The sequence below is a fragment of the Myotis brandtii genome, unplaced genomic scaffold (genome assembly GCF_000412655.1).
Source record: "Myotis brandtii unplaced genomic scaffold, ASM41265v1 scaffold144, whole genome shotgun sequence".
NCBI lineage: Eukaryota > Metazoa > Chordata > Mammalia > Chiroptera > Vespertilionidae > Myotis > Myotis brandtii.
In genome coordinates, this window is record NW_005355159.1 from 1,657,531 (window position 1) to 1,683,354 (window position 25,824).

At 48.7% G+C, this 25,824-nt stretch overlaps 1 protein-coding gene across 6 annotated transcripts in view; it reads left to right on the plus strand.

Moving 5' to 3' along the window:
- The window catches only part of DAPK2 (death-associated protein kinase 2), a 109,917-nt gene that overhangs the window by 45,027 nt on the left and 39,066 nt on the right, over positions 1–25,824 (plus strand). For 5 of the 6 annotated variants that reach the window (XM_014535478.1, XM_014535481.1, XM_005861074.2 and 2 more), the window contains 3 exons: positions 15,391–15,538; positions 15,619–15,692; positions 23,577–23,715. In XM_014535478.1, coding sequence (XP_014390964.1) covers positions 15,391–15,538; positions 15,619–15,692; positions 23,577–23,715 — 361 coding nt within the window. Of the gene's footprint in view, positions 1–15,390; positions 15,539–15,618; positions 15,693–23,576; positions 23,716–25,824 lie in introns of those variants that run through there. The other variant, XM_014535482.1, reaches the window with a different exon arrangement.

The following is a 25,824-nucleotide window of genomic DNA, read 5'->3' on the forward strand; positions in this document are numbered from 1 at the left end:
GTAGATAGTCAGAATAGTCCAGGGCGGTAAGAGCCGTGATAGACGTTGAGTTGTGCACACAGAGAGCACCTGTTTGTTGTAGCGGTCCTGGCAATCTCCGCTGCTTCTGGCTGAGTCCCTGGCAATTCCCCTGGGTCTGCTCTGAAGGTGGCCCACCCAGCAGAGACCCAGGGACCCAGGCAGAGATCTCTGTTTACTAGTATCTGGGAACCCTTCTCTGTGTGTATCTAAGCCTTGCCAGCCAGACCCAGCCTTTGTCTAGGACCCTGCAGAGTCCCTGAACCGGAGGAAACGGGGTGGTGGCAAGAGGCCCAAGGAGACAGTCTGTCCCCTGGCTGTCCTGGGCCCTGATGTGTGAGACACAGCCAGCTTCTCACTCTGCTCTGGAAGGAAAGCTGGGACCTGCCAGCCCTCCAGATAAGGCAGGAATGTGTGGGGGCCAGTGGCTGCTCTGTGGGCCTGTTTCTCTGACGGCGGAGGCGATTTTCTGGGTTACTGCGGGGCAGGAAAGGGCAGCCTGCACCCCTGGGCGAGAACATGTGCTCTGATCCATGACATTCAGTGTCCAGTATTCCCCCTTCACCACATCCCGGGCACCAAGGATTTATGAGCAACGTGTTCTCACATTTCTGTAACTAAAGTTTCTCCACAGTCCTGTGAGTTGAGTGTATTATTTTCATTTCACAGGTGGGGACACTGAAGCCCAGAGCGCTAAAATGGAAATGATATTTATTGGTGTTGATCATGTGCCAGAGGCTGCTCTGGGCACATACATGTGTCAATGCCTTTAATCCTCATCACGACCTCTGAGGTGGCTGTCATACCATCTCACCGATGAAGAAACAGAGGCACAGAAAAGGGAGACTCACCCAAAGCCCTAGAACCAGCTTAGGCACAGAGCTGGGCGGGGTTATCCCGGGGTCCTGCCCAGATCGGAGCCCCCTGCGCACCCAGGGCACTGTTGTTAACCTCTGCCCCCGTGATTCCAACGTGAACCACGTGGGCGAGGACAAGGCCACCTTGAGGCAGCTAGCAAGGGAGACCTGCTGTGTGGGCTTCTACAGGGACGAGGCCATGTTCGAAGCAGAGGTCCATTCTAGATCAGTGTGGGTGGACGGAGGAAAAATAAGTCATGTTGGATGTGACACATACCTTTCCCGTGTCCCCACAGTAAGGCTGGAAGGAGACAGGGTAGGCAGCGCCAAATCCTGTAATGGCTTAGAACAGAGTTAGAGGAACCAGGAAGGAGTGGCAGCCCTGAGGGTGCTTGGTCGCTGCTAATTGGGGCTGGTGATGACAGAGCGGTGGCACAGCTGCAACTCGGAGCCGCTTGCTCAACAAGGCTCTGGCTTCTGCTGGGGAGACGGGGCTGGGTGGGAGGAGGGTGGGAAGGAAATCTGCTTCTAAGAGGACTTGGACTTATTCCCTCACCCCCACCCCCCCACCCCCAAACTCTAGGCTGTGGGCACAGGGAGGCTGGGTGTGGATCTGAAGTCAAGTCCCTTTCAGGGTAGGGGTGAGAGAATGGGCCACCTGTGAGCCTGGAGGCAGAAGGGGGAAGGGGCAGCACCATTTTATTCTTACGGGCAAAGCCTTCTGCTCTGCAATCAATCAACTTGGCCATTGGGATGGACTGTAAATGGGTGTTTGGATGGTCCTGCCTTGGACAACACCTTTAACGATTTGGGGCCTCCTTTTCCCTGGCTGTGAAATGGGTCAAGTTTAGTCTTTGCAGGCCTGCTCTGCAGCTCACTTTCTTTGTGCTGCAGTGATAGCAACACAGAACCACTTAGAGTTAGTTTTTCCTGTTTGTTGAGGATTTGAGGCAGCATACAATAAGAGACACAGATAATTTGAAAATAAAGGTAGAAGATCAAAAGCCACATACCCTCCAAAAGATTAGGATTTCTCAAATCTGTGGTAAGGCCTGGATACCTGCATTTTAACCAGTTAACTGCCACGATCCAAAACGGAAACCATCCTTGCGTCTATACTCGCTTATGTTGTACAAAGGGTTAAACAAGCTCCCCTGATGATTCTGTTATACCACCAAGTTTGAGAGCCACTCTAGTGACTAGAGTGAAGGAAGGAGGAAGGAAATACACCTAAGAGCTAGGCCAGTATAGTTGTTGCCATTGACTACCAAGAGCAAAAGGGAAACAAGGTTGTCATTTTCATTATCTGAAATGAGGAAGAATATTTGTTCAGGGTAGATAGACATCATCACGGTACTAATTTCTGAGAGAAAGCCATTACCTGTGCCTGTTACAAAGGACACTTAACAACATAATGGATAATTGGGGGGCAGGGAGATGCTTTTATCCCTAAAGGGATCAGTTGTGCAGGCCAGCCCCCCTCACTACCCCCGCCCCCCTGTAACTACGGCCCACCCTGGGGGCACCAGGCCCACTCTGCAGCAGGACCTGCTCACCCTCAGATGCCTTTCCTTCCTGCACTCAGCCAGTAGAAGGGACATTGTCAGGAGGAAGAGTGGGGCGACTTGAGGAAGGGATCAGTGTGGGGGAAGGGGTAGTGGTAATTCCCCTGGGGCCTGTGCAGTAAGTTTGAAGGTATAACCTGGGACTGAGTGCCTTGGTGACCCATCACCAAGCCACAAGGCTTTGCTCTTCAGTGTGATCCTAGGGCACAGTAGTCAGGTGGTTAAAGTGGCAGGTAGGAGGAGAGAGACGTAAAGTAAAAAAAACTGGCTAACACTGTTTGATGCTGAGAAGACCTAAAGCTCCTTTACAATACTATCAGGGCAAATATTTGTAACATGTATGACAAAGGTTAATATCACATATATGTAAAGAGTTTTTATGAACAATAAGAAAAAGGCAAATACCCTAATAGAAAAATTAACAAAGCTCGCCTGCCTGCCTGCCTGATTGCCCCTAACCACTTCTGCCTGCCAGCCTGATCCACGCCTAACTGCTCCCCTGCCGGGCTGGTCACCCCTAACTATCCTCCCCTGCTGGCCCAGTCACCCCTAACTTCCCTCCCCTGCAGGCCTGATCGCCCACAACTGCCCTCCCCTGCCGGCCATCTTTGACCACATGGGGACGGCCATCTTATGTGTTGGAGTGATGGTCAATTTGCATATTACCTCTTTATTATATAGGATTGTATTAAAAATAGAAGTAATAGAAATGTCCACAATCAAGAATTTGCTTTAAAAACCATGGCTTATCTGTATGTGGGGTATTATTTAAAATTAGATCATCAAATAAATTTTAATTATGTGGGAAGTACATTAAGTAGAGAATTTAAAAAGGCAGTTTCCAAAATGGTATATATGGCACCATACCAATTACATTAAAAATGAGCAAACTGAAAAAAGTCCAAGAGAGCAGACCCCAAAATGATAACAATGGTTGTCCTAGGAAGCTTCCTCTTTGTGCTTTTCTGTCGTCTTTCTTTTATTCTTTTAAATAATGTACATGCTCCTTTTGAAATAAAAAAAATATCAAGAACGTGTTGTTTTTAAAGCAAGTCTGCCAGGGAGGTTCTTCTGCTGCCCTGAGGTCTGGCTGTGGGTGACAGTCCTTCAACACACTTCTGCCTCAGGTTAGAGCAAGCATGTCAAACTCAAAGGCTAACACGGGCCAAATAAACAAGGTTTAAGTTTATGTGGGCCGCAAAAAACAAAAGCTTTGATAGAAACGTAGGTTTATTTCGACAGAGACATGCTGAAGATAGAAACGGTTTATTTCGACAGAGACATGCTGAATACAAAGGGCTGAAATAAATGAGTAATCGTTAACCTAAAATAATAGAACATTTTTTTAAAAATGAATATCTTTTCTTGAACATTAACTTACCAGACACTGAATAACTGCACAAATTAATAAACGTAACGCAAATAAACCTATTTTTCTTGTTCTCCGAAAGCAAAATAGTTCCTGTTGCGCACACCAAACAAGTCAGTCCAAGACTAATGACGTGGCCATCGGCTGCTAAAATATCGCTGCTAGTATTAGTGGAGAGAAATGGTGCGCCTGTGCATAAGGCGCGTAAGGGAAATGAATGCAACACGGTTATAGTAATCAGTTATTAGCGAATGTTGTAGTTCGTTATTAATAATTATGTATAACAGGATATTGTAAAAATTAAGTTACAAATTTTTTATTAAAACGTTTCTTACATACCATCATATTGGCTAGGCTGCAAAAATATTCGTTGTGGGCCACATGCAGCCTACAGGCCGCGAGTTTGACATGCTTGGTTTAGATCTTTATTTCTACAAACACTGGCTGAATCTCTGCTTACTGCTCAGTGCTGAGCAGGCCCTGTGAGAGGTATAAAGATGACTAGGACAGTACTTACTCTCCAGGCCCTTAGGGGCTGGTTGGGGGTTAAGGGCTAAGGTGAGTACCCGGGTCACTTTTTATAGAAATACCTTTGGCATTGGTATTTTCAGCATTTTGCTGGATGTGAAGATGGTACAGGGGCATCTTGAGAGTACCTGAGATCTGCTTTCCTTGCCCAAAGCCCCGATCCCCCTCTCTCTTTGGAAATTTAGTTCGTTAACATGTGACTGATAAATCTCAGTAGCATGAACCCATGGCTGGGCTCTGTACAGCGAGAAGCCCAGAAATCACTCTCTATGTCTCACATTGATAGATCCATGTGACATACTGACCTGCATCAGAGATTCCTAAGAGGGTGAGCTGGGATGGGGGTGGGGACCTGAAAGAAGCTTCTTGGTCCCACTCTTCATTTTTTCTGATGTGGATACTGAGGTCCCAAGAAAGAAATGGACTTGGACGTAGGTGATGGATCCAGGGCACCTATCCCTGTGCTGTACCCACAGTGCATGGTCTTCCCCATTCACAACCCTCAGTGTTTAAGAGAGGTGATCTGTGGCATTGTCAAGTAATGACAAGGAAACCAACTTGGGGTAAAAAAATTCACAGAAATGCTGAGAAACAGAGAGCATCCACCTTAGGACGGAGAGTTGAGTATATCAATGAAGAAGTTGTTACAAGAATCTCTTGGACATTAATATCCAGGTGTGCAGAAGAGAATTGACGAGAAGAAATAGTAGTTTATGATTTGTACACACACCCACATTCACAAACACAGACACACATAGTCCGTCCCGTCTATTTAATGTGAATTTTAGGAAAGTGGAAAGACCTTCCTTTTTATTTCCAAGTAGTTCCTTCTCTTGCCTAGTGTGTGCCTAAACTTGCCACCATTAAAGTCCCTCTTGGTCAAGGATGCTGTTAAAATGTGAACGAGTTACTTTGAATGAGGTCAGGTTACCCTTGGGAACCCATGGTCACTTTATGTGACTGTGGAAAGGATCCCAGGGGGATGTGGGCCAAAGGGAGGTGCAAAGCTCACAGGAGACAGGCTGGTACAGGAGAACTCCACACTGGAGGGGCGGTACTTCCCCATTTTATGAGGGATGACCCTGTACCCCCACAGTGATAGCAGGACCTCAGCCATCCTGGGTTTTCCTGTCTTCTCTTAGCAGTCCCTTTCGTGCTTTGCAGCGTGAGTTCATGTTTCAGGTATCAACTGTAGGTCCAGCCTCCTGGGCTTGGCCCAGGCTGCGAAGGCCAGTTGGCTTCACGACTGGGGTGATGAGAAGGCTGTCTGACCCAACTGAGCATTACTGACTACTTGACCCATTGCTCTATCCCTCCCTCCACCACACAGCGAGGTGGGGGAAGGGCAAGTTCAGCTTCCTGAGATATTTCCTTGAGAAAGTGGCTACTTGACCAGGAGGAAGTGAGGTGGAGAGGTGGTGACTTGGGGCCTCCACAGAATAGAGCATTTGTGTATCACCCCCCTGCCTCTCCAGCTATAGCAGGCAGTTTCCCTTTGCCTGTTGGAATCCAGCTTTTCTTCCAGGCCTGGTTCAAATCCCATAAGGCTTCCCATGACCCCCCTCAGTAGTACTTGTCCTTCCCTCCCCTGAACTGCTGCAGCGCTTACTGTTTGCCCACTCACTTGACCCCGAGGCAGATATTTCTTCACATCCAGAACATATTTCTTTTTCCATTAGTGTTTGTCCAATCTCCCCAGTTGACTGTAAGCCCTTCAAGTTGTGGGGTGGGTCCTGTGTTTAGCACTTAGGACACTGATTTATAAATGAAGGTGGGGGATACGTTAGTGAGTGAATGGATTGATGAATGGACAGTTAGGTGGGTGGGGGGTGGGATGGATGGTACCCTCTAAGCCAGTGGTTTTCAACCTTCTGGCCCTTTAAATACAGTTCCTCGTGTTGTGACCCAACCATAAAATTATTTTCATTGCTACTTCATAACTGTAATGTTGATACTGTTATGAATCGTAATGTAAATATCTGATATGCAGGATGGTCTTAGGTGGCCCCTGTGAAAGGGTCATTCGACCGCCAAAGGGGTCTCGACCCACAGGTTGAGAACTGCTGCTCTAAGCCCAACACTTCTACAGTAACCTACATCATGTCAGCTAGACTCTAGACTACGGGAAAGACCAGAGAACTCTGAGCTGCATTTTTAGTGAACACTTTTGTGTATGGAGTCTAGTTTATTTCAGGGATTGGACTTGTGAGCTCATGTTCATTTGACAACAGCATCAAAATGTGCTTATGCTTAAAAATAGATTCCAAAAAGTAATCATACCTCAGCCCAACTTGGCTGTGTTCAACGATTCCTTCTGTTTTGTGCCTTAGGAAATTTTTCTGGCTTAAAAAAAAGGTCAGAGGAAGGAAGTTAGTCTGCAGAACTAGGGAATTAACTGAGCTAACCTGTGAAAGCAGCTGCTATGGGCCTGCGCAGGCAGACACCTGTGACTTTGTGGACAGGGGCCATTTCTAGGCCAGGGTTCAGCTCCCTGGAGACTTCTGGTTCCTGATGCTTATCCTAACTGTATTCTTTTCTGTTTACCCTGAGCTTGGCTTGGCCAGAGTGACTTCTTCAAAGACTAGATAATAATTTTGAGAAGCACCAGTGGTTTTTGTTTCTCGTTTTTTCTTCATTTACAGCTTGAAACTGTTTTGGTATCATCAAAGAGCATCCTTTCATGCTATAGAGCGTACTTCTCAAATTGTGTTCTCTGGGGCTCATGGGGTTCCATGAAGTCCCTTTACACATCATTGGGGTGGGTTCTGAGTGCCTCTCCCCAAAAAGAAGCACCGCTTTTCATCTGGTTTACATATTGGGCTTCTGTGCAAGATTTATTGGAGAGAAGGTTCCACACCTCAAATAAATTTAAAAAGCATTGTCAGGGGACTGGAGAGGCATTGACAACATGGTCAGAGGAGAAACGGGTTCATTAGACAGTGGGTTCTAGTCACTAGCTGGGAGAAGAGGCCATTTGAACGGCTCTGGGTGCTCTTGTGTTTGCGGGCCTTATGCTGATGTTGCTGTCTGCTCCAGGGTCTCTACCACAGGATGCTGGCCTGGCTGCTGCTCCTTGGGCCTCTCACTCTTTGCTTGTCTACCTAGTTCCTGAGGTGCTGCCCACATGGCTTTTCATAAATGTTGCTCCTTACCCTCATTTCTCTGGCCTGGGATCCTGACCCACATCCTTCTCTGACTTTGGGTAACTTTATATTTCTTTACCCTATTTTGGCTTCTTCCTGGATATCTAGTCCCTTGTTTGCTCTGACCTCGGATAACTGTGTCCTGAAGTGTTTTCTGCTTTCCTGGATCCTGGCACCACCTGGGGACGCTGCTTTCCAGCTGCCACAGTCTACCCCAGCACTACCTATTTTTAAGCTGGGATCTGAGGAGGGGCTTCATTGAGGCTGAGTGAGGTTCAGGGAGACACTGGGATTGGAAAATGGAGACCAGGATTCAGATGTGGCGATCCAGTGGATGGAGAGAAAGAATAATTCACATTCATGGAGAAATGATAGTTTGCATAATGCGTTCACATACCTGTCTCATGTCATTCTCATTACAACCTGGTGAGACTGGGATATTCTTATGTCTGTGTTACCTCACACAAGGGAACTGAGGCTCAGAGTTATGTGATTTGCTAAAAGTAGTAGAGCTGGAAATAGAACTTGGATCTTTTGACTCTAAATCCTGGACTTGGATATAGGAGATCAGAAACAGGTTGTTTACTAAGGCAGTGGGGGGAAGGATCTTGTTCATGGGAACTGGAAGTGGCCTAGCTAGAGGTTGGATATGTTAGAAAGGGGAGCGGGGGGAGGGAGGGGCAGCCACAGTCAAGCCTGGCCAGGCAGAGAGGTAAGGAGAGGGCTCGGTGACACCATCCCCCGACAGGCTGTTGCTGTAGGATCAGGGTGTGGGTCCTCTGGGATCAGGCTGATCTGGTTCCTGCTGACTATAGATTCAGGCTGCTCCTGCCTATGACTTTGAAACATGTTAGCTACATGTCTCAGCCCCCAACTGTTGAGCTGCACCTGGGATGACCTTGGCTGGAAGCTTCTAAGCATTATCCTGGCTGTGGCCTTGAAGACTTGCAGGGTAATTCCAGAGGAATCTGCTCATTGTTCTCCAGGGTGGGAAGGGGAACTGCTGTGACCGCTGGGGGAAGCAGCAGGAGGAACCTGGTCTCCACATCCTTCTGCCTTGGAAGACTTCCCATGTGATGATACCTCTCCCCTCATGTGGCATCTCATCCCTGGGTTTGCATTCTGTGCAGCTTTGCCTCATCTCCACCTCAATAAATGGTGACTTTGGAGCAAGTTACTAAAGTCGTGGGCATTTAAGAGTTGACCAAGAAAGGGAATGAGTTAGGCCCACCCTATTCATAGACCTTGCAAAACACCTGTAGCAGCCAACCGCTGGGGGGCTGCCAGAACACATCTGCTCGGTTGTGGTTTCCCATGGAAGGTGGGGGCCAGTGGGCAGTAGGAGTGGTCTGCTCGCTGCAGGCCATGGGGGTGCATTGTCTTTTGAGAATTTAAAACTAAAAGATAAAATTGAATAAAGGTCAATCTGTTTTTGTTCTCACCATGCACTGGCAAATTAAACAGTGTTAGTGACAAAAATGCTCCTCCCTTCTGGGGTGGGCCCCTCTCCTCATTGCTTGGCACACCACTGCTGTTAGTTACCTCAACAGGTTTAGGCCTTAGCCGTGCTATCTAGGCCTGCTACCTGGCCAAACTAACAACTCACTTCACCTCCCTGAACCTTAGTTTTCTGATCTGTAAAATGGAACTACCTGTAAATAGTAATAGAAAAATATAAAATTAGCTTTGTTAATGTAAAAACATTCGAACCTGTAAAAAATTTTTGTGAGTTTATTTGAGCCAAACTGTTGACAATTGCCGGGAAGCAGAATATCAATGGACTGGGATAATGCTCCAGGGAATGGCAATTTTTCATCTATTTTTATACAATGCAATGAAAGGAGGAGACATGGGTGGGTTACATGAAATCCATCGGTGATAGATTAGAGAGGAAAGGAGGAAACAGTGGGTTACATGAAATCCATCGGTGATAGATTAGAGAGGCGGGAGAAAGCAAAGTGGAGAAACCTCTGGGATTGGATAAAGAGTAAAATGATAGACATACTTCTTTTACTTAGGTGGGTGCAGGATAGTTAACAGTCAACAATTAACATGATAACAATAACAATGAAGGAATTTGTGGTATCTGTCCTGGCACCCAGGGCATTTGGTTGTGCCCTGAGGGGTTCAGAAAAAAGGGAAGTTACAAGTTACCCAGACATTTCAATGATATGTTATGGTAGATGCAAAATGACACTAAGCTCAGTTAAGGTAAAGAATGACCTTGTCAGGGAAGATGCGGGCCTAGGAGGTGACTACCACCATAAATGCTTTTAGTTAAAGTTTAATTTCAGACCACCCTTTGTGGTTACTTTGGGTCTTTGAGTTCGCAAGACTGCCATGCAGGCCTTCCCTGAGCTTGTCAGGTTAGCGTATGGCCCCTTTCGTCCACAGCTTACAAAAAGAAGAGCTGGGTGTAAGTGTTGTAATGTCCACATGGCTATACAAAATCCAAATGTGGTGAGATTTGGGTCATGTCGGGGTTATTTCCCTTTGGTAGTGAAGAATTTGGGGGCAATTGAACTAGGCTCTTCCATGAAGCTTAGGAGCTGCTGTTGGAGACAACATCATTTTTGGTGCTGAGGAGCTGTTGGAAGTTTGCTCCTTATCATCTGGTTTCAGGGCAGATAACAGGAGACCCTCAGGGGGTGCCACCCTGGGTCCTGCTGAGTTCTGGAATGAGGCCCAACTGTCTCATTCTCTATGCAGCCTGCTCTGTCCTCCCAGGGTGTGAAGTGAGTGAGGAGCTAAGCCCTCCGCCTGGGAAGAGGGGTGTGTTCGAGACATAATTGCAGGAGAGCACACTGGCAGCAGCCGGGAAGGTAGTTTCTGTGACTTGCGGATTTACTGCCCTCCTACGTGACTTCTGCAAGCCAGCCTCAGTGCAGAGTTCCGCCCACCCACACCTCCTGCAAGTCCTTTCTCCAGCATTATCTCGTGATTTCCCACCAACCCTGAGAGGTGTGCAGGCAAGGTTTTCTCATCCCCCTCTGACAAGGGCGGAAACTGAGGCCCCCGGAGTTGAAGAGGCTGCCCAGGGTCGTGACCAGTTAGTGGTAGGCCTTTGACTAGGACACCTGCTCAGAGATAGGAATTTGGCAAGTGAAGGGAAAGCTCTCATTTCTGTTCAGAGTTGTCTCAGGCTCTTTGGCGCTTTCTAAGAGGAAGCTTTCTCAGGTGAGACCTCAGGTGGCAGGTGGAGAAATACGACCTGAGAAGGCAGTTCCTTGTCCAAGCCCACGAAGCTTTGATGGCAGGTCAGGACCAGGAATCGGGCCTCCTGACAACCTGCCCTTTGATGCATCAGACCGTAGGTTAGGTAATTGGGGGGCTGGGGATAGGCATGTTTTGCATATGTGTATCAATGTTTCAGCATTCTCTTAATTTTTGAATCAGTGTTGGCAATAATATCCACTAACGATTGAATGGCTCCCATCTGTTCCTTCTCTGGATGATGCCCTGGGTGACTGTCCTAACCTTAGAGGGGTCCTCACTCTCACCTTTGCCCCATAACCTCACTGGATGACCTCTGCACTGGAGGGTGGGGGGGCCCGGGGGGAGGGGGCTGAACTTCTGGCTTTGGAGCCTTTCCGATGGGCAGGCAAGGGCCCATCCCTGTCACTGTTTTCACCTGCCCGTGAGTCTGCAGGTGCTGATGGACATGATAGAGCACCCTCAGGTCTGGCCTTCATGTGTCTCCTCTGGGTACAGTGAGCAGGGCATGCCTGCATGCAAACTTCCACTCCTGTTATCCCCCAAAGCCCAGGGTAATTCTCGGTCTTGATTTGCCAGTAAGTATTGGGGCAGTTAGATTGCGGACCCCTCCAGCAAAAACTGTGTTGGTGGGAAAGACAACAGTCCCCGCCTGCTTCTCTTTCTCCCTCCCTCCCTTGTCAGATCAGAGAACTCGGGGAGAGGGTAAGGAAAAGGACAAGGAATAATATGAGTAACAGCTGCATAGTGTCTTCTGGAAAGTGGAGATAATCAGAGAGCTGTTTGTAAGTCAGTGCTTCTCGGCCCTGGCTGCACATCAGTCACCGGGCAGCTTTTAAGTACAGTAAATCCTCACTTAACGTCATCGACAGGTTCTGCAACTTTAAGCTAAACAACATATAAAGCAGCCAATTTTGCCATAGGCCGATCGATATAAACAAGAGTTACATTTCAGTAGCATCTCATCGTTTGTTGTAATGAAACGACATTACTCAAGGACATGCTGCATCCGGATTCCCAGGCTGCAGCCCAGGCCCAGGAGATCAGAATCTCTGGAGATGGGACCCAGGCACCAGTAGTTGTAAATTCCCCACAAGCCTCCAACGTGCAGCCAGCATTGAGAACCACTGCTCTAAGGATGAAAAGAATTGGCTACTAGCTTAGAACAGAGATATTCCCACAGCTGGCCGTGCACTGGGATCATCAGGGGGGCTTTTAAAATTACACTGATTCCCTGGCCATACATTGCAGACCATTTCAATCAGTGACTTCTGTGTCTAATTGCCTCTTGCTCAGCCTTCACCTGAGCCACAAACTCAGAGTCATAATAGCTACCACTGATTAGTGACTATGGGCCAGCATTACAGACATTTCCAGTCTTCACAATTCCCAGTCTACAGATGAGGAAACTGACACTCAGAGCAGGTAGCCTCTGACCACAGGTGACAGAACCAGACCTGTCTGACCTTGAAGTTTGCTCTCACTGCCCAAAGCTTCATGGCCTGGGGGCTGGCCCTAGTGGGGCACATTCTCCATTCTTTCCAGGAACAGCTCAAGAAGAGAGGAAAGCCAGCAAGTGTCCCTGGATCCCCTGAGGCTCCCCAGGGCAGGTTGAGTGGAGGACCCCACCCCCGAGAAGAGGGGGAAATGAGTGCTGTTGCCTGGCCTTTGACTCCGCGATGGTCACCCACTCTCAGAATACCTCCTTTTGGCGGGAGGAAGATGCCTGCACGTTAGGCCTGACCCCCAGGCACCTCTTATTGCCACAGCTGCTCGCACAAAGAGAAAACTCAACCAGGGAAAGCAAACACTCATTTGCTTTATGAGAGCTGGAGGAATTTTTTCAGGCATGCAATATAGAAAAATGCTTTGTTTCCCTTGTAAGAATAGGGGAAGCTATGTCAAGGTTCCCTGAAATAGTTATTTCCGCTTTATGAAAACCTGGTGCCTCCACCTCTGTGTTCTGTAAGTGTATACAAAGTGCTTAAAATCATTATGCTTTGGTTTCTCATCAGTCAACTGGAAAGAGGGAGCTGTCTGCCCCCAGGACTGCTGATGCCAGGCCCCTTGAGGTATCAGAGAGAGAGGAGAGAGTGTGGCATCCACGCTGAGACTCACAGCCGCCTGGACTGAGAGCTTCGTCAAGTGTTTGCTGGCACCCACTAAAGGACCCAATGTCCCCAAGGCCCAAAGTGGTTCCAAGTCACCAGCTGTGTTAGAGATCTTGCTGAATGTGTTCACTCCGGCTTTGGGAGGACTGGCTCCACTCCACCTGCGTCAGCCGGGTGTTTCGACAGCTGAGAGCATATTGAGGCATAAATAGCTGAAACTTTAACATTAGTGGACAATGTAATATCAATTTGGCTCCACCAAGCCTTCCCTGCCCACCCCGGCCCCCTGGGGCCCTCTCCCTCCCCAGAGCTCCCTCTGTACCTGTTGTCTGGGCCTTTGGTCCCTGCCCTTTACTGCCTGGCATAGAGCCTGGCACAGAGCAGATGCTCAGCCAGCGTTGAGTGAATGAGGATGTGTGTCTGGTGACATCTCTACAGCATGTTGGCATATTTATTCCTTGCTGGCTCTACTTGACTACTCTGTGTGTGTGTGTGTCACAGGTTTATTTTGAAGGTTGCCTCACTGAGTATTATTCTAGTAAAGGAATGGTTCAGGTGTGGTGCTGTTTTCTGAGGTTGAGGCAGATCTCCAGAGCGTTTCATTGTGTAGCTCTTACCCCAGAGCCACTAAGAGAGTACATCCTAAGTGTGGAGTCTGGTGGCCCCTTATTAAGCTTAACCTAAGACTCTCTGAGCTCTGTCTCAAGCAGTGGGTGTTGTGGCTGGCGAGAAAACATGGGGCCATGGTGGAGGGGGAGTGGGAGGACCCCTAGGAGGGGTGGCCACCGGGCAGTCTCCAGGGACTTAGAGCTGCCCCCACTGGGTGCCTGGACTGAGATGGTGAAGCAGAGGCTGCTGGCCTTCCCAGGGAAGCTGGCTCAGCGCCTCCTGCTGCTCTGGCATGGACACCACGTTATGGCTGCTGTCTTGGTCCACAGAGTGAAGGCTTCCAGGCCCAGCCCTGACTCCTATATCTTAGAGGCATTGTGGACAGTGGGCTAGGTGCCCATTGCTGGGGCCTGGCTTTGCCATTAACCCTGTGATGACCTCAGGAGAGTGACTTGACTTCTGTGCCTCAGTTTCCAAACATTCTACAACTCTGTGGTCCCATCAGCCCTCTCACCATGATGAACTCCCACCTCTAGTTATTCACAGTGTTAGACTGCCTCCACCCCCACCAGGCTCCCCACCAACCCAGCCTGCAGAGCCTCTGGCCTGGTCTTTACATTAAGTGCATCACCCTCATATTTGCTGGGCCCCCCTATTGTCCAGCTGCTTGGCTCATGTCAGGTAATAGAGATTTTAGTTGTGGGGAGGAGGTTGGGAGCAAAGGGGCAAAAATGCGAATATAGGGGTGGGTGTTTGTCACTCACCTCACAATTCCCAATGGATGAATCTGTGCTTGTATCCAGATACGGGAGACTCAGCTGGATGATTCTTACCATTAGTATTTTGACCATGCTGGTCTTTTTAAAATTCCTTCCCAAGGATATGTTTTTATTGATTTTAGAGAGCAAGAAAGGAAAAGAGAGAGAGAGAAATATCAATGTGAAAGAGAAACATCATTTGACCATGCCAGTCTTTTTAAAAATCCTTCCCAAGGATATGTTTTTACTGATTTTAGAGGGCAAGAAAGGAAGAGAGAGAGAAATATGAATGTGAAAGAGAAACATCAACCAGTTGCCTTCCCTACATGGCCTGACCAGGGATTGAACCACAACCTAGGTGGTGGGAATTGAACCTGCAATCTTTTTGGTACATCAGACGATGCTCCAACCAATTGAGCCACCTGGCCAGGGTATGCTAATCTCTACATGTCCTGACCAGGGATTGAACCCACAACCTAGGTGGTGGGAATTGAACCTGCAATCTTTTTGGTACATCAGACGATGCTCCAACCAATTGAGCCACCTGGCCAGGGTATGCTAATCTTTTTGTTTTTCCTTTCTAACTTTTCCATTACATAGTATAGGCCTCTGGGCATTGGGATTTCACCTGGTGAAACTAGACTTGGGTTCCAGCTGAGGCTTTGGATGACGAGGCTGTGTAATTTTTTATTTTGGTTAATCCTTACCCGAGAATATTTTCTCCATTGATTTTAGAGAGAGTGGAAAGGAGGGAAGGAGGGGTAGAGAGAGAGAGACAGAAAGAGAAACATCGATGTGAGAGAGACACATTGATTGGTTGCCTCCTGCACATGCCCCGACAGGGGCTGGGAATCAAACCTGAAACCCAGGTAAGGGCCCTTGACTGGGAATCGAACCCGTGATCCTTTGGTGGATGGACCGACGCTCTATCCACAAAGCCACACCGGCCAGGGCAAGGCTTTGTCATTCTGATCAAATCAATAACCTTTCAGGGCCTCAGTGTTCACATCTGTACACTGGAAACAACAATGCTAACATTCATTCAGGGTTCATATGAATAGAAGGGAAGCCCAGTACCTGTCCCGTCTCAGCCACTGGTTGATGGCCAGGTGGGGATGCTGGCTGGTGGCAGGATTTGTGCTGAGCTGGCAGAGTGACTCTGAATTAGTGTCCCTGAAGGCCACAGTGATACCCTAGTCATGTGAGTCTGTCCCCACAGCGGCCAGTTTGCCATTGTGAAGAAGTGCCGGGAGAAGAGCACCGGGCTGGAGTACGCAGCCAAGTTCATCAAGAAGCGGCAGAGCCGGGCCAGCCGGCGGGGCGTGTGCCGGGAGGACATCGAGCGGGAGGTGAGCATCCTGCTGCAGGTGCTGCATCCCAACATCATCACACTTCACACTGCATGACGTGGTGCTCATGCTGGAGCTAGTGTCCGGAGGAGAGGCAGGTGCTGCATCCCAACATCATCACGCTGCACGACGTCTTTGAGAACCGCACCGACGTGGTGCTCATCCTGGAGCTGTGAGTGGGCTGCCGGGACCCATGGTGGGCAGCAGGGACAGGCCGGGCGGCGGAAGCTCCAGCCACAGGCCCCAGAGGAGGCAAAGTCAGTGGTGGGTGGTTGCCCTCAGTGACCCCCAGCCTCCTTCTAAACCTGGGGAAAAGCAGGGGCCAAGCAGCAGGAGAGAGGGTGACAGTCTAGGTCTGGCTTTCATGGGCCCTGGGGACCAAAGGGAAGGAATGGCTGGCTCTGGGTCATTTCCTGGCTGGCAGGCAGGTGGGAGGATGGAGCGGGGAGCGGAGGGGCCAGCAGGGGAGATTGTCAGGCAGGGGTCTGTTCTATGACCAAGGGAAGAACAGACATCCTTTGGGCTCTGCAAAGCCCTTCTCCAGCCCTTTCCTGGAAAAATCTACTGCATTTGTGCTGTGATGCCTTTATTGTTATAATAACTATTATTTAGAGAGCATTTGCCACATGTTTCATGCTTGTCATCTGTTTAGTCCTCCCGGGGACTGTGATGAAGGAAGTATCCTACCAACACAGAGAGGTTACTTTACCTTCACTGTGCCAGGCACGTCTCTTACCTCATCTATTCCTCAGACTAACCCTATCACACAGAGACTCTTCTTATCCCCATTTTACCAACAAGAACACTGCAGTCAGGTCACTTACCAGATCTGTTAGCCAGGAAGTGGTGGGGTTACCGGACCGAACCAGGTCCAAACTTTCAATAGTAGCCAGCCAGAGGACAACACAGATGATTTTATGGAAAGGAACTTTATCGCAGGCTTATAAACAAGGAACATGCCGGGGAGCGCTCCCAGAACAGTGTTCCTCAAGCAAAGCATCTGATCCAACTTTATTGGGGGAAATCATGCATAAACATCAAGGTGAGCTTTGTCATTGAATGTGTGGGTGGGGACATTCCAGGGCACCGACAGTTAGGAAACTGGCTATACATACATCGCATATTCAAAAATGGTGGGAAATCTCTGCCTCTGGTTGGAGATTTTAGTATTATAATGAGAATATAAGTAATGAGGAAAGTTCAGCAGGAGGTCACTGGAGGGTCTTTCAAGCTGGTCTCATGGTTTCAGCTGGTTCACCCTCTGATTCTGCAAAATGTCCTGGGCTTGTTCCTGAAAAACAGTCCCGGTGACCCTCTACGTCGGGGATTGCAGTCGTTATGGAAGAAATTTTAGCTGATTACGTCTTGGTCTTTCTGTGAAACTTAGCAAATTACGAGATATGCATCACACAAACCATATAAACTCTAGGGTGTTCTAAGTGAGGCTCCAGGTTAATCAGGGCAAAGTTAGAAACTCTAAGCAAAAAGTTAGTTTATGCTAAGCTACCTGCTAGGCTACATATGTGGGTTAGGTTGCACCAGGTCTTGAGTCCACACTGCTTGTGCAGACAGCTGTGAGCACGAGGTAAGATGGCCTTATGCTGGCCCATCTTGGTGGAATTTGGATAGGTGACACCAAGTTCTCAGGGATTGTCCCTCCTGGAGGTGTCTCCATGGAATGGGGATGTGGGGTTCTGGCAGACAAGCGAGTTTGAGTTGGGCTGTGGCACAAGTCACAGTGGCTGTGCCCAGTCAGGCAGCAGCACACTGTGCTGAGAATGTTCTGAGCCTCGTAGGCATGTATGCATCTGCCCGTTAGCCGAGGAGTGGTGGCACTCACCTCAGCAGTCCTTGACTTTGTGACCTCGGGCAAAGTCACCTCATCCACCTGAGCTTCAGATCTCATCTGTAAACCAAGCAGCCATCCTTAACCTGCCTACAGGAGGGGTGGACCACTGGCATAGGAGATCATTCTAATTTGAGAACTATGCTCTGTCTTGGCCAGGATATAGATTTATGTTGCAGATGGGCATTTGCATGCTCTTGCATTTGATTCTTAAATTATCATCTCAATGTTTAAATGCACGTGTTGCCCATGTTCCCCCTTCTCTAACTCCCAGCATCTTCTCTATTTCTCCCATGGACCCCTCAGCCAGTTGGACTAGTTGGTGTATGCACCCGCCTGGCCCAGACATGCCTGGTGGGTTCCCTCAGTGTGGCCAGCCATGGGGACAGCCCACGGTGTGACATGCCCCAAGGCTAAGGGTCACCGGTTGGCACACGGATTCCCAGCAGAGAGTGACAAGCCCACCTTCACTGGGAAGGCCAGGCCACTCCTTTAAAAAGTCTATTATCAGGAAAACTTTACAGCGACTGAAAAGAAATTACATTCATAATCCTACCACTCAACCATAGCTATTTATGTGTTTTTTTGTGGTTCCTCTCTTTTTATCTATTTGTATACAGTCACCATCCTTATAGATTTTCCTGCTCTACTTCCCCCCCCAATTCACATAATTCCATAAATAGCTTTTTCCCTTTTAACTGACTATATCATGTTTCATTAATTTACATACCTGTCTTTCCCTCTTGTTGGTTATTTGGTTTTTATTTTCCAGCTTTTAATCATTACAAATTTTACTTCCATAAAACAATCTTCTTCCCATAATTTTCCCCTTTTGTTTTGAATTCATTCTTTCAGATAAATCCTCAGGACTGGGATGACTAGGCTGACATTTTTAGGGCTTCTGATATCCTCACTTTCATACATTGGTGTGGTTAACCAGTACCACCTGCAACACAGCAGTGTTCCTATTTGCCTGCAGGCTTGCTAGCCCTGCATCACTTATTTTAAAACAGGGTTCATTAATTATTGACATGTATAGTTAGAAAATGATACTTTGTTGTCATTTCTTTTGTTGTTGTTAATCCTCACCTGAAAATATTTTCCCACTGATCTTTAGAGAGAATGGAAGGGAGGTTAAGGAGCCGGGGGGGCGGGGGAAGAAACATACATCAATGTGAGAGAGACATATCGATTGGTTGCCTCCTGCTTGCACCCCAAATGGGGCCCAGGATTGAACCTGCAACCAAGGTACGTGCCCTTGACTGGGAATCGAACCCTCAACCCTTTGGTCCGTGGGCCGACTCTCTAACCACTGAGTAACACCTACCAGGGCACTTTGTTGTCATTTTAAGTGGCATTTCTGTAATTGCTGGGGAAATTGTCTGTTTCTCCTTGTTGGTAGCACCCCAGGAGTTGGGGTCTGGGATGATCTTTGGATGCCCCTGTTTCTCCCAGCAGGTCTCATGATCAACCAACAGTTATGTGCCTTCTTGAGAGCTGTCACCATTCATATCATCCGTTGTCACACTGCTGCTCCTGTGACTTGCTTGAGCTGCTGTGTTTGTTGAGTTCTGTCTGTTCCTAGTTTCTCTGTCTCCTCCTTACTTTCAAGCTGTCTCACTGCTCTCTCAGGGAGCCTGTCTGTGCACGGGGGGCTAGGAGTTGCCAAGACTGTGCCTAAACCATGCCTGCCCAGGGAATGAGAGGAAGGACCTCCTGGGAGAGAAGGGCTTTCCATGGGCTTTTGTGTTTGGACTTGGTGACTCCTGTTGGGCTGAGCAGGAGCCTTTGGCCTCCTGGTCCTCACTGTGCCTGGTAGGTTAGTGGATTTGCCCAATAATTAAGCATGGGTATTAGTGCCCACCTGCTCAGTTGTAATTTGCAAGTTTGTGGTTGGGTTTACACTGATACCACTGCCCTCTCAGCACCTATCGTCTGGGGTGGGCCTCCTCCTGATTTCTGCTAAGGTGTCCAGCACTAGGTGGACGTACCCAGCCCTGATTTAGGTCCCTTTCAGCTGTTATTACCTCACGCATGACCTCCTTAGCAGCAGCTACCTCTGGTCAGGTCTGTTGAAGGCCAGGCTGGGGAGGATTTAGTTGTCCGTATAATTGATTTCTGTATGTTATATAGAATATATTCAAAATCTCAATAGATTAGCTCATGTCGCATGTGAAGCTTGCTCTGGAAAACATACGTCTGCTCTGGGAGGGTTGGGCTGGTCTCCTGTCCCAGGCCCCTGGCCTCTCTGAGGCCTCCTTGACTCTACGCTAGTGGAAAGCGGGACCCTGGCAGTTGCATCCCAGAGAATGGACTGGCAGAGGGCTCCACGGTGGAGACAGTGCGTCCCAGTTCCCCAGATTGAGCCCAGCTTCCTCGGCCCCGATGGATCGGTCAGCATTCTTCCAATCCCTGCCTGCAGGTCATTCGAACGCACGTTCCTGAGAGAGTTTCTAGCAGGGAGACCAACCTGCAGGGAGGAAGGAGGCCAAGGTCCGATTCGCAGGAAGGGGCCTGATGGTGGGGACCATGGAAGGGGAGCAGAGGAGGCCCTGCTGTTAGGTTTTGCTTTTCATCTTTAAGCTAAACGGGTTTGGGACGTGAGCGGAGAGAAGCTTGGGAGGAGGTGGGCAGTGGCTCCAGGAGAGAGGGCTTGGGGCTGAGAAACCCTTGGGAGAAACTATGTTGGGGGAAAATGAACAGAATCTTGAGACGAGTTGCCTGAGCATTGATGTGAGTGACCCCAACATGGGTACCTAGGCCTGGTATGCTCATCAGTCTCCCCTTTTCTGAGTCTCTGGGGGAGATTCTAAGGGCAACTGTGACTGTTCCCTTCTTCATTCAAAGGAGACATGGTCTCACCTGGTCTCTTGCCCACATCACACCTTCAAACAGAATGGCGGGTGTCCCCCGAAGTTGTCATATAGCCTTTACATCGGGGACTTTGGGTGACCAGACATCGTTACATCACCATGATATTCTTTTGCATTTATGCAGCATTCCCTCTAAGGTAGGAATGGCAAGATGTGCCCAAGGTCACTGCCTCACAGGACCCAGCAGGGTCTTGGATATTAGAAAGCAAGGGCTGCCGGGTCCTGTGTGTTTCAGAGGGGGCACTATGGTTTTGAAAATTTTCAAAGTGCTCTAGACATGTCTCTTACAAAGGCCAAGGCTTCCCTTCTATACAATCTAGATTATTCTATGTCAGTGGTTCTCAACCTGTGGGTCGAGACCCCTTTGGGGGTCGAACGACCCTTTCACAGGGGTCGCCTAAGACCATCGGAAAACACATATATAATTACATATTGTTTTTGTGATTAATCACTATGCTTTAATTATGTTCAATTTGTAACAATGAAATTGGGGGTCACCACAAAAATGAGGAACTGTATCAAAGGGTCAGGCATTAGGATGGTTGAGAACCACTGTTCTATGTTATGTTTATATTTAAAAAATTTTTATTTCCTTTGTTCTTTTATTCACCTACCTTCTATTGAATGTCTTTCTCGAACAGGGTGCTGCGGAAGCAAAGATAATCCAGCTGGGGAGATAGACAGTGATACCCAGTGTGATGAGGGCGTGGGTGCTGCTGAGCAGGGATCTCAGAGCACGTTCCCAGGGCCTGGGGTGGCTTCAAGCTGTCCCTTTCGCCTCAGCAATTCCAGCTTTGTAACGCGGTGGACTGATGCTGAGAAGATCTGTGTCTAAATGGTGGTTCTGTCACTTAATGGCTGTGTGACCTTGGGCCAGTCACCTGCTCTCTTGGGGACATCAGTTTTCTCATTTGAAAAATCAGAACAGAAGTTCCATCTACACGTCAGAGTGGATGTGAAAGAATGCTTGAGGAAGCACATGGCAGAGGTGGCAAACTCTAAATAAACTCTAAATGAAGCCCTCCACCACCGTCACCCTGACAATGATGTAGCATAGTATTTACTCAGAGATCATGGTATTTATTGAGGCTCTCATAGCACTTGTCCAATTTTACAAGATTCTTCCCACCTACCCCAGGTGGGGATGGGGCAGAGGATGACCTCACCTGTGAGACACATGGGGAAGTAGTGCACCAGCCTCGTCCCACACGCTTCAGCAACTGCAAGGGTGCTCTAGTTCCAGCACCTGCCCCAGGTGGGGGTGGGGCAGGGATGACCTCACCCATGAGACACGTGGGGAAATAGTGCACCCGCCGTGTCCCACACACACCCAGGCAGCCACTTCAGGCCACACCCAGCTCACTCTGAGTAGAGGGGCACTGCAGCTCTTGCAGACAATATGCTTGCATGTGCCATCTTATCTCACCCTCTCTTCACTCTCTCACCTCCCCCCTTCTCTCTTTTCTGCCCCCTCTCTCCTTCTCTAAATATTTACTCAGCATCTATTATGTGGCAGACACTAGACATACAGATGAGTACCTCACTCATGGCTCCTGCCCTTGAGAAGCTCACAGCCCAGCAGGAACATGCGCTTCTGACATTGGTCCATCTACTTAAGGGAGATATTTTTGGCTCCATTTGGCAGATGGGAAAAGACTGAGGTGGAGAGAGACTTGCTAGGAAGTGGCAGAAGCAGCATTCCAGCAGGCCTGCACCTCACCTCCAAAGCCGGCCAGGGCACAGGGAGTTAGTGCTATGTACATGTTCCATGCTCACCCTCACCTCTGGGCCTTTGCTTGTGCTGTTTCCTGTCACACCTGTCCTTATTCTCTGCTTCCTCCGTCCAGGCCCTGTGCTAACCACATATAACACAAATAATGACATCATAACAGAAGTCCCCATGGATGGAGCACTGTCATGTGCCAGTCACGGTGCCAAGAGCCTGGTTTGGTGCGCTGGCTAATTTGCTCATCAGAACAAGCCGAGCATGTAGACCTTCTCATTACCCTCCATGTCTGAGAGACATTGCTGAGAGAGTTAGGGCAACCAGTCCCAGTCACAGGCTAGTTCATGGAGACAACATCAGACAGAGGCCAGGGCTGGGAAGGATTTAGTTGTCCATATAAATTGATTTCTGTATGTTGCAAAGATTTCTGTATTTTCAAAACCTCAATAGATTAATTCATGCCACATGTGAAGCTTGCTTGGAGCCTGTTTCTTCAACTGTGAAACAGGAAAAAAAATAGTGCTTTCCTCATAGGGTATTGTGATGATTAAATGAGATAATGTGTGTACAGTATACATAATGCACAGGGTAAGTATTCAATAAATGTTTATTACTGTTATGTTGTTATTGTAAAGATACAAGTTCCAAGGCTCTGCTGCTTGAGGCTATAATTCTGTAGGGTCTGTAGCAGGACCTGGGAATCTGAATTTTAGCACCACGCTCTTACCAACTGAGCTAACCGGCCAACGGGAATCTGAATTTTAAATGCATTCTCTCGGTGATCGAGTTCTTGGACCACCTGTCCCAGGTCCCTCCCTGAGACCTTTTCCTGGGGTGACCCTTGGCTCTGTCCCAGCCCCCGAGAAGCACATGCAGGCTGGATACCCCAGCCTCTGACAGAGGACCAACAAGCCCAGAAGGGGTGCCAGATTTAGCACATAAAACCTCCTGCTTTACCTGGCTATCCTAAATTCAGATAAAGCTGTAAACTAGTACTCACAGGGGAGATTCTTTTTGCTCTGTGGGTCTCCATTTCTGTCACATCAACTATAAGGTGCAAGAGTGTGGAGTGTGAGGACAAAAGTATTTTATAGTTTTTAGAGATTAATATAATTACTGGGTCTTTACTTTTAAATTAGGGACCTTTGACGAGGCCATCTGTTATAAAATCAAAGAAAGGGGCTTTAGGAGCCATCTTGCTCCATCTGCTCATTTTGCAGGGGAGGAAACTGAGGCCTGCCTGGAGGGGGAGGTGAGTTGCCCAAGGTCAGTGCAGGGCGTATGTTACTTTCTCCACCTACAGCACTTGTTTCTGTCCTCTGCCACCTCAGTCATATGTGGGGGAGAGGTGACGCCCAGAGTAACCAGGGCCCTGGGCCTAGCGCCTTCGCAGAGACCTTTCTGGTGACACCCTCAGGATGGGTCCTGCCCTTGTGCGCCAAAGGGAAGAACACAACACAGAAGCCAAGTCAGCCCCTGGCTGGACGAAGCCCCAGAGATGGGCGAGGTATTCTGCCACGCAGGGTGCTCAGGGGTCAGGTTCAGGACCTGGAGCCATCGGCCTGGCCTCCGGGCACAGGGCTGACTGGTCTTCCTGCCCGTGTCTTGCAGAGTGTCCGGAGGAGAGCTCTTTGACTTTCTGGCCCAGAAGGAGTCGCTGAGTGAGGAGGAGGCCACCAGCTTCATTAAGCAGATCCTGGACGGAGTGAACTACCTTCATGCCAAGAAAATTGCTCACTTTGATCTCAAGGTCAGTGAGGGGGGAGGGAGGTGAGGGAGAATAACCAATTTAGGAAGAATGGGCCCAGTCTCTCCCGATGTCATTGCCAAGAGGGGTCAGTGCCCACGTGGCTCTCCTCCCTCATCTTACCGTTGAAAACTCAGCTCCTGGGAAAGAAAGTGTTCACCTCCCCAGGTTCATTGAACAGATTAGGATTTCTTCACATAGGCCGACTGCAAGAAGCTTAATCAGACCACAGGCACCTTATCTCTTTCAGGAGCAGATGGTGTAATTTTTAAATAAGTAGACCAATGACAGGAAACTTGAAACCAAACACATTTAACAAGATTGAACTTTTCAGTAAGAAAGAGCTAACTCCTGAGGAGGCAGGTCTAGAAGCGTTCAGAGGGGACGGCTGAGGTTGGTTGGCGCTCCAGACCCAGCACAGCGCAGCCTTCAGCATCCCTTGACCAGAGGTTGTCTATCTTGGAGCCCAAGACCACCAGCCTCCCGCCCCCACCCCGCCCCGTACTGTGGCCATCACATTGCTTCCCAGGGGCCACTGATCATTTGTGGTAACCGTTCTTCAAGGTCGAGAAAGTTCACTGTGACCACATAGGACTTCAAAAAGCAAGAATGTGGTCAAAGTAGGATGATCAGTTCCTATAGAAACTGAGCTCCTTTGCAACGACTGATGAGCCTGTAAGACACCCAAAGCATGAAGATCTCTAACCCATGATCAGAGAGACCTGTTTACTGGGGAGGAGACCCACTCATTTTTCTATCCAGAAACTCCTGTTGTGTTTCAAGCACTGTGCTGGGTGCCTGGATATTGCTACAGATCCAGAATCAACTGAGGCCCTGTCTAGGCTTAGTTCCTCTTTTTCAGGGAACTTAGTACAGGAGGCAGAAAAGAAAGATCAACAATTCTAAGTGCTACAAGAGAGGGAAGTACATGGGGCTGGGAGCCTAAAGGAGAGGCATCTAAGTCAGAATGGGGAATTTGAGAGGGCTTCCTGGAGAAGGTGGTATTTGACTTGCGTTTTGAAGGACAGGCATTATCAGAGGGGAAGGGCCTCCTCAGGAAGAGAGGCCAGCAGGGTACATGGTCCTAGAATACTACAAAGTATTCAGGGAAGTAAGGCAAAGAGTGAATGTGCTGAATGGCTGGAGAAGAAGTCAGGAGGAGAGAAGGAGGCAGACATGAGGGCGTGGGAGCCTAGCCAAGGAGATAGAACTTTATCCCTCGGGGGCCAGGTGAGCAAGGAGGTGAGGTAAGCAGGTATGTGGTTCAGAAGGATCCCTCTGACCAGGAGGATGGATAGAATGGTGGCAAAACACTGGGGGCTGGAGTCCCAGCCAGGAGGTTATACATTTATCAGGTGAGATGTGACAAGTGTCAAACTAATTTGAGAAGGGGACAGATGTAAGACCTATTTCAGAGGTTGATCTGAGGATTGATTGGGTGCCTGATTAGATGTGGGAGATGAGGAAGAGGGCAGAGTCCAGGATGACACCCAAGTTCTGACTTGGGGGACTGGTCCAGAGGGTATGGCTTATCTGCTGCCTCACAGCAACTGCAGAGGGTGGGCTCTGTTCTGGCACATGGATCTCACCCCACATTTATTCTGCATTGTGAGGTGACCTATAGTTAGTCCCCTCCGCATGGTTCCCCCCTCCTAATGCCAGTTGTCATTATCTCGCAGTATATTGAATTCCTCCAATAGAAGATGTCTTACAGAGCTTCACTGACATGTCAAGGGGTAAAAGTTGGGGTCACCAAGGAGGGTGTGGCCTGGGCAGACCTTTGGACCTCAGTATGGTAAGACATCAAGTAGGAAACGCACTACCCGGATTACACCTGTGCCTCTTTCCTGGTAATACTATGGACAGTGAACTTGTTTTCATGTCTTTGCTGGATCTAGGAGACCAGTCTCAAAATGGGCTTCTTTGTCTGTTCTCTAATGGGTCCACACACTCTAAGGATACTAGGCGTGGTGGGTGTTAGCAGCATTTTCACCCTAACACCCACAGGAGGAGTTGTAGAGGAGGAGGAGGAGTTGTGAGGCCCGCAGGCCCCACGACTACAGCAGGTTCGTGCTGTATAGTTTGCTTCTATGGCAGCTCTCAGTGGTGGTG